This window comes from Zalophus californianus, chromosome 11, assembly GCF_009762305.2.
Source record: "Zalophus californianus isolate mZalCal1 chromosome 11, mZalCal1.pri.v2, whole genome shotgun sequence".
Lineage (NCBI taxonomy): Eukaryota > Metazoa > Chordata > Mammalia > Carnivora > Otariidae > Zalophus > Zalophus californianus.
Window position 1 is genome coordinate 72,108,766 of NC_045605.1, and position 12,432 is coordinate 72,121,197.

Below are 12,432 nucleotides of genomic sequence, written 5' to 3' on the forward strand. Positions count from 1 at the left end.
AAGTAGTACTTGATACTCATCACCCCAAATGGGGCTGGCCCATTGCTCGTTGGAGGCAGGGAGAAGGTTTTCTTATTCATTGCTGGTAGATTATAGTCTTTCTGGAAGATGATCTGCAACACTGATTGAAATTTAAAATACACAGACCATTTGAACTAGCAACTCCGCTCCCTGGACTCTCTCCCACAGAAATAAAAGCAGCGATACATAAAGATGTAAGTCTGTTTATACACCATTATTTGTGAAGGCAGAAACTTGGCAATGAAGCGAAGGCCCATCAATTGGGTAATGGCTGAAGAAATTATTGCTCATCTACTTGATGGAATATTATGCAGCCATTAAGAAAACTAAATTAGCCATACCAGACTTGGAGGGTGTCCTAAGAGATACCTGTTGGGTGAGAAAAACAAGATGCAGAAAACTGCGTATAATATGATCCTATTTTTATAAAATGAATATTGAGAGGAAAAACTTTTATATGTGTTGAGAAAAAAGAACCTTGAATAGATACAAGAATATGGTATTCTATTAGTAAAACCAAGAGTGGAAGGGCACATATGAGGTTGCTAATCTGGGTTACCTGGGAGGGAAAGGCTCCACCCTGGCCCAGGTGTGTCCTGAGGTGGGTGCTGGGGTGGCCCAGGAGTGGCCTGCTTACCCTCACCCTGATGACATTGACCTCCACCAGGAGCAGCATCCCGTAGAGGATCACCAGCAGCCCCGTGAGGCAGAAGCGCAGCTGTGAGAAGCCGATGGAGTGGTCATAGAACTTGACGAACTTGATGGTCTTGGTGATGAAGGCCAAGGTCCAGTAGACTAGCAGGGCTGCAGGCGAGAGCATGTGTGTGCGATTCGCACACATATGCACTCACATGTGTGCAAGGGTATAGGAGAGAAGGGGAGACAAGAAGTGTGTCAGGGAGGAAGCATGTGTGTGAGTGAATAAGCCAATGTTATGGGTGTGAGAGCACCCTTCTGAGTAAAGGGCTGTGTGTGTGAATCTGTAAGTGTGTAATTTTGAGCTGGTGTACATACATTAAAACATCATGATGGGTATGTTCAAAACAGCAATAATCTTGTAAGTCAAGCTGTCTTGTAAGTCAGCCAAATTTCCCTTTACAGTAATTAATAAATTGTTTTTTCGGTTTACATAAGTTGTAGGCGCTGTGCCAAGCAAGCACTTTAAGTATTATCTCACTTATTCCTTACAGTCACCTTGTGAGGGGAGAACTGCCACCACCCCGGACTGAATGGACGAAGGAAGGCAGGCTCAGGTAGCTGGGCGGTCAGGTGGCAGAACTGGGCCAGCCTGACCCGGAGCCCATGTCCGGAGGCTCCATCCTATAATGGTTTGCTTGTGGGATTTCCAAGCTGGGAGGATCTTAAAGGTTCTTCAATCTGCTCTTTCGTTTTGTAGATGAGGCAACTGGGGCCCCAAAGAGGATGTGAGCTGCCCAAGCTCACTGCAAGCTTGAGTGTGCCCAGTCCAGAGCCCACGACAGCAAGATGATGCTCCTTGTGGAGCCTGGGGGCCTGGGGGGTACCAACATGTAAGTCACAGTTCTGTGAGGCAGTGTGTATAGCCGTTAGAGCAGGACCCTGCAGCCAGACACACCTGGGCTCAGATCCTGTACTTTAAGGGGTAAGCCATTTAACCCATTCGGGCCTCAGTCTCTTCACCCATAAAATGGGGATAATAATAGTACTTCCTCAAAGGTTGTTGTGAGCAATGTATGGAAAGCATTGGGCACAGTAGGCCTGGCACACAGTGGGTGCTCTTTGGACATCAACTGTTAATACTGTTATCATCTCCAGATTTTAGACCTGGGACCCTAAATGTCAGAAGCTAATCTCTAAATTCTCACCACCACCACCTGCTAATAAACCACCGCTAGCTGGCAACAAGAGAAAGCAGCAATAACTAGTCCCCCTTTAGGAGTCGCTTTAGTGTGGGCAGCTCCTCCCCCCTGGCTCCCTAGAGCCATATGCAGACAAGATCAGTCTAAATCCCCTAGAGCTCCTCTCTGGTGGGACCACAGAGAAGGAGACATCTTCACCCCACCCTCCAACTCTAGGTGGGCCTGGTCACATGAATGCCAGGGCACCTCTTGGAGATCAAAGCTGGGGTCTGCCCAGGGCAAGGAATTAGGCCAAGATGGTGAACTTGCCCAGGGAGGGACAAATGCCATCTATCTCAGGTCCCTGGGTGAAGGCACCAGGACAGAGGACAGAAGTGCCTATTTTCTGTGCGCTGCCTGCCTCTGGCCCAGGACTAGGATGATAATCTCCTCTGCTTGGTGTGGTCCCCAGGTCACAAGGGTCCCACAGCTGGAGGCCATCAAGCTGCCTCCACACCTACACTCCCCCAGACAGAACCCAAGCCTCAGAACCTCTTTGGTCCTTCATGAGGTCACCTATGGGGGCCCAGACTTGAAAATATGCCTCACACAGGTCCTAACAGATGTGGTTTGATTTGCTCTTTGTGACAACCCTGTGACGTGGGCAGGGACTTAACTATTCCTGTCCAGATAGAGAAACTGAGGCACGCAGAGGCTGAGTGTCATGTCCAAGGTCACACAGGGAGTGAGTGGTAGACCTAGGACTAAGCCCCAGGGCTATTTCCCCAGTGCCAGACATAGCAGCCCTCAGCCAAAGCTTAGTGCTTGACTGAGAGAAAAGGACGGTGGTATGACACAGGGACTGCTGCTGAGGTTCAGGCTCTGAATTCCCCTTACCCTCGTGTCTTCCTTCGCCTTCTCCACACCCCACCTATTACTAGGTTCTGTCTCCTTTACCTCCTAAACTCCTGGGCCAGCTGGGTCACCATCCTATCTCTGGGGGGCTGCCATCATATCTCCCCTTGAGAGCCTTCTCACGGTTTCCCCACTTTCCTCTTGCCCGCCTCCAGTTTAGCCTCCGGAGCAATAAATCTGATCAAATATGAACTCACGCACTCATGTTCCTAACAGCATTATTCACAAGAGCCAAAAGGTGGAAGAAACCCAAGTGACCACTTGGGTGATGGACGAGTGGATAAGCAAAAGGCGGTGTATCTGTACAATGGAATATTACTCAGCCTTAAAAAGAAAGGAAATTCTGACAGATGCTACAGCACAGGTGAACCTTGAGGGTACTAGATTAAGTTAAATGAGCCAGTCACAAAAGGACAAAATAGTGTATGATTCCACTTATATAAGGTACCTAGAGTAGTCAGGTTCATAGAGACAGAAAGTAGAACGGTAGTTTTTAGGGCTTGAGGGGAGAGAGGAGAACAGGGAGTTATCGTCTGACGGACACAGAGCTTCAGTCTGGGAAGATGAAAAGTTTTGGAGATGGGTAGTTTGGATGGATGGTGGTGATCGTTGCACAAAAATGTGAATGTTTTTAATGGCACTGAACTGTGTATTTAAAAGTGGTTAAAATGGTAAATTTTATGTTATATATAAGTTACACCCCCCCAACACACACACACCCTAAGCCTCAGTGCCTATGGGATGAAGATCAATGCTTGCGCTGCCTGGTACGGTCCCCATCTGCCACTCCAGCCTCCAAAATTCAGCTCTCTTCTGCTCTCTGCATTCCAGGCCCTGGTTTTCTTACAGATTTCCTAACATGCTTCTCCTGCCTCAGGGCCTTTGCGCATGCTGTTCCTTCTGCCCGCAACATTCTCCTCTCCCTTCTCCTCGTTAGTTCCTACCTATCCTTCGGTTCCCAGCTCAGATGTGACTTTTTCACAGAACATTTCCTTGATCTCATCTGGGGCCTCAGGACCAAAGTTATTTTGTGAGACAGTGTAAGCCACATCAGGGTTCACCTTTCTGCAGGACTCCGGACCTGACCAGAGAGGAATCTTCTCAGAGGGCCAGCTGTTTCCCCAATACCCACTGCCCTCAATCCCTGCAGCTCATAGGGTGCATCATCTCTGCTTTTACCTGTTCTAGACTTACTGGTTCTGTAGCGCAAAACCCTAACAAAGGGGAATGGAGGACGTTAGTCCTTATTCTTTGGAGAAAGAACGGTCCATCTATTGGTAGCAATTTGTGCTTTAAAGAAAGAACATTACGTGCTTTCTGGAGAATGAGAAAACAAACTTGCCAGATGCCCAGACAGGATGTTTCTGGGGGCACTGGTCAGCCAGGCCCTGGGGTTAATAAGGGGTTCTCTATACAGGAAGAGCTGCTTCAGAAGCTTCAGGAGAGGGAGGCTCTCTGCTGTCTGTACCTATCATTTCTCTCCACTTGCTCCCTGGTTCCCCAGCCACACTCTCATAGCATCACCCAGGTAGGGGATGCCCTGGATGATGCTGACGGAGCCCAGCTCCCACCTTACCCGGGAAGGCAGACCTGCGACTAGCTTGGGAAATACCTTCTGCCCGCTCACGACACTGTGCTGTCTCTGGCTTAGCACAGAGTGTTCCAGACTCCAGACGTCAATTAGATGTTGTGACTCCTAAAAATCATAGCCTGACTTAATGATACACAGTCTGACCGCAGCCTACCAGCCAGATGGACAGCCCTGACCTTAGACATGCAGATGGAGCCAAACATAGAGGCAGACCTCCAGATTTATACCTTTGGCCCAAGCAGTCTGAAGACCCTTAGTTAGACACACAGTCTCAGAAGAGGTTAAGAGCCTGCCTGGGTGCCAGACTCCTGGGATCTAAACCTGGTTTTGCCCTCGACTAGTTGGCAGAGGAGTGTAAATCACTTAACCTCTGGGTCTCAATTTCCCGTTGTGTGAAGGGACATAATAGTGGTATTGACCTCATAGTGTTGTTGTAAGGATTAAACGAGTTAATATATATAAAATGTTTAGGAGCATGCCTGATGCATAGCAAGTGTTAAATGAAAGTTTGAGCTGTTATTTGTAGCCTCTCTGAGTTCAGCGTCCACATCTGTGGAATGGGGATAGCAATGATTCCAATATGGAGACTGTGGAGATCAAGTGAGATAATGCATGTGAGGAGCTTGGCACCAAGCCCGGCACACAGTACATGCTCAACAAGCACAAACATTCATCGCTGTTGTTTCTGCCTGGGACCCCAGCCGCACAGCGTCAGAAGATCTAACTAGGCACTCCTTCTTGAATCTTTCTAAATGTTCACAGACTGCAGGCCCTAGTCTTGGGGTCTTTCTCTTCTCTCTCCAGGTGACCTCAGCCAGGCTCAAGCTTTAGATGCCACCTATAAGCCCCTGACCTCTGAACGTCTATCTCCAGTCCTGACCTCCCCCGAACGCCTGACTTATTTCTCCAACTGTGCACTTGACACTTGAGTTGGTTGTCTGAAACTCAACATGTCCCAACCTGCCCCCACACCCACCAACTCCCCAAACCCCAACCCATGCTCCTTTGCCATGTCCGTTATTAATACCATCATCTGCCTAGGTGCTCAGACCCAAAGCCTGGGAGTCTCCCCTGTTCCCCTCCTGGCCCCTGACTTTATCTCCTACCATCCCTCCCCTTTCTTGGCTTTGCCCACACTGGCCTATTTGCCAATTTTTTTCCTACCGGAAGGCCTTTGCACTTGCTGTTCCAAAGCATGGAAAATTCTTCCCTGAAATATACACATGCTCTCTCTTACCAGAGGTGTTTCCTGACCACCCTCTAGAGACAGCTACGTTGCCATCACTCTCAAACCCTTGCCCGGCTTTATTTTCTTCGTAGCATCTTTCCTACCTATTTGTTTATTCAGTGTCTTTGCTTGCCAGTCTCCTCCCACCAGGAGGCAGGGATTTTTTTTCCATTCCACTTCTGAACCTCTAGCTACCTAGAAAAGTGCCTGGCACCTAGGAAGTGCTCAGCAAACATTACCTGGAGGAACGAATGAAGGTGACTACCCCTCTCCCACCCCCTCCGCTCCCCTACCTATCAGCAGCTTGGGGAAGTTGGAGGTCTCGATGTTGTGGTAGTAGACCACGGAGGTGACAGCGGCCATGAATGCCATCCCAGCTGGCATGTACAGGTGGAGATGGCGGGATTCCGTCACCCTGAGATGGGGGAGAGGGGGAGAGAGAGAGAGAAAGAGAGATTGGAGGTAGATGTGCCAAGTGCCCCAGTAGACCAGCCCAGGCCCTGCGTTTAGGGCTCAGCACACAGTAGGGCCTCTGGATCATATGCACAGCTCTACTCTGTATATTGGCAGCTCTGCCCAGCCCAAACATACCCCACACATGCCCACCGGTTAGGGCTCCAGGAGTCCACACGAGAATGCTATGAGGGCTCAGTGTGCAGACTCTGGAACTCATGGCCTTCTCTCCCTGGGTTCATGCCTACAAAAGCCAGCATGGGGAAGCCGGCCTTGGCAGTCACAGCTGCAGAGCCTCACCTGGAACCCCCTCTCTGGTAGTGAACACAGCTGGGTTCCTGTCCCTGGGGCCCCTTGGGTAGTACAGGGGCCTGTCCACCACAACTCTCTCAGTGACATCCCCATTTCCCACGAACAGCGTAGGTCAGCACTGGCCCCCGGCCCCGGGTGCTGTAATGACAACACCGGTAGTCAATATTTACAGAGCATTTACCCTGTGCCAGGCACTCCTCTGAGCACGTGATGTATATAAGCTCACTTAATCTTCATGAAATCCCATGAGGTCGGTACTCTTAGTCTCCTCATTTACAGTTTCCTACAGAAAGCAACACTCACATTGCTGAGCCTGGGACCAAAGGTGCAGGTGATAATGGCCTCAAGCCACTTTTTCAGCACCGCCCAGCCTGCTCTTCCTGCTGAAGCCATTTTGGGACACCCTCCAGTGATACCCTTGCTTGCACTGTTCCTTCTATCCAGCACACCAAGCATCCCTGCCCTTGAGCATCCCTCAAGAAGCTGACAGTAGGGAGGGGGCAACCATGCTCAGAACTAACTGTCTAACTATGCAGTCTAGGGAAGTGATATTGCAGATGGACTGAATGCTGAGAGCACAAGGAGCAGGTAGGCAACTAAGGAAAACTTCACAGAGGAGGTGGCACCAGGCTGGACCTTGAAGGATGAACAAGAGTTCAACAGAGGAGGGAAGACATGAGAAGAGCCATGCAGGGGCCCTAAGTAGTCCGGTAGGACTAGCGTATAGGTGTAGAGGCACTGCGGGCTGTTATCGAATAACATGTTCCCCTTCTGCTTAGCTAAAAGAACCACAAGTATGTTCTAGCAGCAATGTGCCCAGCCTAGGGAATGATAGTGATTGGTTCAAGCAGCCATGCAATTCCATACCCCTTTGCCAGTGATTGGTCTAAGGGTGGCCATATAATTCAATTCCGGCCAATGAGATGCAAAGGAAAGCCTGCAAAGAATGATATCCTGCATAAAGAAGAGGCATGTGGGAGCATGTCTCCTCTGCCCTTGCCTTCCTCCCTAAGTGATACCTGGAGCTAGGCAGCCATATTATAACCATGGGGAAAGACATGGCCGACACATGGAAAGATGGGAAGAGGCTGGGTCCCTGATGACATCACTAAGTCACCAAACCAACTAGAGAGGCGACCTCTAAATTTCTTGTTAAATGAGACCATAAATGTTGATATTCTTTAAGCCTTAATTGGTGGATATTCTCAGCAAAAGACATACAGGAGGTACAAGGCAATCAGTCACTAGTGGGGTCACTGGGAGCAACCAACACCCTTTGCAGGGGGCTTCAAAACTCCTGCCTTTGTACTCCTTGAAGTAAGTTTTTGAAACACACTATACTCCCTCACACATTTTTAAGTGACATCTTACATGTTATAAGTTTGAATAAATTCATTTTTTGCAATAGGAGGTAGAAATGATAAACATTTGATATAATTAAATAAGATGAAGAATAACCAGAGTTGAAATAAATATTTCATGACATGACTTAACAAAATAGACTTTGGCTGCTTTACTGAATAAGATACACTAACTTAGGTTAGAAATTAGGTAAAAGCTTTAGGTATGGGCTTTTTCCAGTGTACGGTGATCTAGGAAAACATTCTAATTATATTGCTAAAAAAAGTGTTTCCTCTCTTAACTTGTACTGCTTTGGTTGTTCTAAATTCAAAGCATCACACAAAAATCATACCCAAAGGAAAAGAGAGGAAACCCTACAAATTTTAAGATGCCTTAATTAAGCAGTAAATGAGGCTTACCCTAAACTAGACTAGAGTTTGAAGACCACTGCTTTAACTAGTCCCCCTGCCTCCTGCCCCTACACTTGCAGGTAGGTCTGCAAACCCAGGCCAGGGTGGCCTGGGGGAGCCAAATGGCAGGATCTGTGGTTTCTCTTCCTGTCTGCTCCCTTCCTATGTCTTTTCTTCATGCTTGCCTGCCCAGGGGAGTGTCCCCACAGATGGAGACCCACAAAGACCAGGTGACAAGTGTCCAGTTCCAGAGCCAACCTGCCTGCTGGGGAGGGAATGGTAGTTTGCACTGAGCTGGGGGAGAAACGGGATACAGATGCAGCGCCCACAGGAGGGGCTGCTGACAGCAGGCAGGAGGGAGTCCCTGACCTGATTCACTCCCGTCTCCCACGTTCTGAGAATGTATTCTCTGCCCCAGGGCTCTGCCATTCTGTACCCCGTTCGTGCTCTAATTTCATCCTCCACGGCTCTGTGAAGCGGGCAAGGCAGGGATGGTGCTGATCATTTCACAGGTAGAGAAAGTAAGGCCCAGAAAGGTTGGGGTGCCTGGGTGGCTCAGATGGTTAAGCGTCTGCCTTCGGCTCAGGTCATGATCCCAGGGTCCTGGGATCGAGCCCCCTCATCGGGCTCCCTGCTCCACAGGGAGCCTGCTTCTCCCTCTCCCTCTGCCTGCCTGCTTTCCTGCCTGTCTGCCTACTTGTGATCTCTCTGTCAAATGAATGGATAGAACCTTAAAAAAAAAAAAAAAAAAAAAGGAAAGAAAGGCTGAGTGGCTGGTCCAAAGTCCTAGAGCTGGTAGGTGGCAGAAGCCCAGCAGATGCCCCAGGTCTACCTTCTCCACAGGTGGGGTGTTTCCCTCTCTGCCACCCCGCTAATTATAACCCAGTGAGAATTTTTGGCCTGAGGACTCATAGGCATCCTTGCCCTTTTGAGCGTTTGTGCTGCTTTGGAAGGGGTGTCTAGATGGGGGCGTGGGGGTGGACTTCTCTCCTGCTAGTTATGTGGCAGCAGGCAGTCTTCTTGCTGGTCTGGGGGACTTGGATAAGCAGGACGAGCCCCAAGGCAAGCAGTTGTCACAGAGATTACTGCTGGAGCCAGCATGCAGGGACACTGGGGGTGGGAGGGGGAGGTACTGTGTGTGGGCTGGGGGACCCCATCGCCCTGCTGTCTAGCCGGCCAGAGTGGAATCAGGCATAGTCTGATTCCAGCTCAGAGTGGCTGGACCTCTGATATTTTAGCCAAATGCCCTCCACCCTGTACCACCCCCTCGCCCAGGCAGTCACTGAGCCTTCCTCCGTGAGATGGCGGCTTCATCTCCTCCTCCTCCGCACCCCTGCTGCTGACACACCATTTCCGGCTGCAGTTATCTCTCACCTAGACTACTGCAGTCACCTCCTAAGTGCTGTTTCTACCTCCAGCCTCTCTCTGCCTCCAGCCTGCCCTGGAAACGCCTCGTGCTGCGCTGACCATGTGTCTCTTCTGTTCCAAACTGCTGACAAAATCCAACCCAGACACAGCCTGGCATTCGAAGCCTTTCTAGAGATGCCCCCAACCCCATCTCCAAGTCCCAGCCACCATCACTCCTCTGCATGTGTTTCACGCTCCAGCGCCTGTGCACTGCTCCCACCCCAACCTTTCCTCCCCCTGCCTTTATTCCTCCTCCCTCCTGCCTCCCTGGCCCTCTTTCTCTGGAGTCCTCTGCTGTCAGAACCCTTGTCACCCCTCCAGACTCAGCTCAGAAGCCCCCTCAACCCGGAAGCTTGGCCAGCCCTGCCCTCCTGTCCCCCTCCCAGAGTTCTTGCTTGTAGCATTATTTCACTTATGCTCTTACGGAGCCAATAAATGTCTTTGGAGCTTTGTTGTGTGCCTTGTGCTGTGACGACAAAGATGAATTAAACCCAACTCTGAGGCCTCTCTCACTCAGCGGGAGACAGTTTTGCGAACAGACATAAACTTTAAATACAGTATGATCTGTGCAGTGGCAGGGGTGTGAGGAAATGTGCTGTGAGGCCCGGAGGAAAGGTGGGTGAGGGGAGGCCTTGGGAATGAGTCTAGAGACAGTGGGGGGTGCTGACTGGGAGGACCCCACATGCCAGGCTGAGCACCTGGGACCCTGAAAACAACTGGGAACCAAGGAAAGGTCTTCAGCAAGAGTGATTTTTATTCTTTCCAAGAAGGCAACTCCAAGAGTTGGGGCATTCTAAGAAGCTCTAGGATTGTTTCACTGGGTCTTGGTATGAGATCCATATTCCTTCTACCCTGCTACGCAGAGGCCAGGGCCTGGGTCTCACCTGTGTCCAGCACCTGGCACAGAAAACCTGACACACAGAAGATGTTGGGTCAACAACTGCTGGATTTATGAGCAAATGTTACTGCCTCATTGGAATGCAGGTGAACTGGGGTCTCCCCTGGCCTTCCAGGAAGCACCCTGGGATAGATCCACTCTCCTGAGACACTCACCCATCAGACAGGATGCCCTCGGCGATTTCACACACCAGGACGAAGAGCAGCATGAAGGTCAGGATCCAGCGCAGGTTGTGCCCGGGGAAGTGGAGCCACGTGCTGTGGTGGATATGTACCTTGGAGCTTTGACTGCCCCATCCTGCAAGGAGAGGCAGGAAGAGGTGGGAAGCCTGGCTCACCAGGAAGGGGTGCATGAGCCCCAGGAGGGTGCGTAGGTATGGGGTCCGCAGTGGGGAGTGTATCCATTTGTACACCTGTGCATGAGAATGCCCAGGTCTGGTATGTGTGACCTAAATGTCCCAGCATGAAGCCTGGATCCATGCAGGCCCACCTATGCAAGTACTCATTTTCTATGCTGACATCTTGTCTGACAAATTATCATGTAAATAAACCATTTGTTTGAGACCAGAAGTGTAAATGCTGGTACAATTTTTGATACACATATAAGCATAAGTTACATATGCGTCCTCCCAATTTCTAATTGTTTGTCTTTGTCAATAACTACTAGCATCAATGCCTGCGCAGCATCCTTCCCTTTTTTAATTTTGTGACAATCTCTCCTTTCTTCCCAAAAGCTGTATATGAATTTTAAAATTTGCTTTTTTTTTCTTAATTAGAGTGAATTAACAAGTTTTGCAGAGGTAGGGGACGCGGTATGAGTTGACAGAGCTCTAGCCAGCTTGGAAAATTCAAGGTCTGAAAGAGAGATGAGGGGGACCCCAGTGAAGAGGCATGTAGGATGGTCCTGACAGTGGTGCCCAACTTTGCAGAGGGCTTTCAGGCAGGGACGCTGACCCAGGTGGGGTAGCAGAGGAAGGGGACCCAAGTCCCTAGCTCCCGCCTCTCCTCGCCCAGGGCGCGTGGGACCCCCCCACCCCCCCACCCCCCACCCCCCACCCCCGGGGACGTCAGAAGCTACTGACCACTGTCTGGCTCGGCCCCGGGAAGCGCAGGGGTTCACAGGGCCTCCATCCCGGCTTCTGAGGCCAGGCTGCGCTCCTCTCTGGGCCCAGGTTCAGTTGACAGGGAGGGTGCCTTGGGGGAAGGGTGTCCTGGCTCCCTACACAGCACTACTGGGGGTACAGCCCGAGACCCTCCCGACCTTTCCAGCGCCTACAGAAACCTCTGCTTTTCCGGTTCTCCATTTCAGCTCTGGCTCTGCGGTAGAAAACTTGGGGTTCCCTGGGTCCGGAGCGTCCGCTGTGTTTGGTGCGGGTTCGGGGGCACCTCGGGGGGGTGAGGGGATGAGCGGGTGTGCGAGTGCGGGGACCGCGGGGTAGAACACAGAGCAGGGGACCCCCGGAGGGAGGCGAGCGGCGGTCACGGGCCCGGAGGGGGACCGAGAGCAGTGCGGCGCGCTGCGCCGCCTCCTCCTCCTCCCTCCCCGCCCGTGCCCTCCCCTCCTCCGCCGCTCCCGGCGCGCTCACCGATGAAGAGGATGGGGAAAGTGATGAAGAGCAGGAAGACGTGCGGCACCACGTTGAGCGCGTCCACGAAGCAACCGTTGTTGAGGACGCCCTGGTCCACCCGGTAGGCGGCCGAGTGGTTCTCGCTACCGCAGAAGGCCAAGGGCATGGCGGCGCGGGCGCGGGCGCGGGCTCCGGCTGCGGCTGCGGCTGCGGCTGCGGCTGCAGCTGGCTCCACGCGCCTCCCGCGCCTCTGTCCCTCGCCGCTCGGCGCCCGGCCGGGCAGTCAGGCCCCCGCCCCACGCCCGCGGCCCCGCCCCCCCCGCCAGCGTTCCCGCCGCCCCCCCCACCCCACCCTCGCTCCATTACCTGCCCGGCCCGGGGCGGGGGCGGACGGCGGGGGGGCGGCCAGGAGCCGGAGGGGCCGGGCCGCGTGGGGCCCCCGCTTTCCAGCTGTGGCGGCCCGCGAGCCCAG

The 12,432-nt window shown here is 51.9% G+C and overlaps 1 protein-coding gene across 3 annotated transcripts in view; it reads right to left on the minus strand.

Annotated features, from left to right (window-relative positions):
- ABCC8 (ATP binding cassette subfamily C member 8) overlaps positions 1-12,126 on the minus strand; it is a 72,927-nt gene extending 60,801 nt beyond the window's left edge. For all 3 annotated transcript variants that reach the window (XM_027579534.1, XM_027579535.1, XM_027579536.1), the window contains exons 1-4: positions 11,979-12,126; positions 10,549-10,690; positions 5,866-5,987; positions 659-825 (exon numbers count right to left, since the gene is read on the minus strand). In XM_027579534.1, the coding sequence (XP_027435335.1) occupies positions 659-825; positions 5,866-5,987; positions 10,549-10,690; positions 11,979-12,126 (579 nt within the window). The remainder of the gene's footprint in view (positions 1-658; positions 826-5,865; positions 5,988-10,548; positions 10,691-11,978) is intronic.
- Between the last annotated feature and the right edge of the window lie 306 nt (positions 12,127-12,432).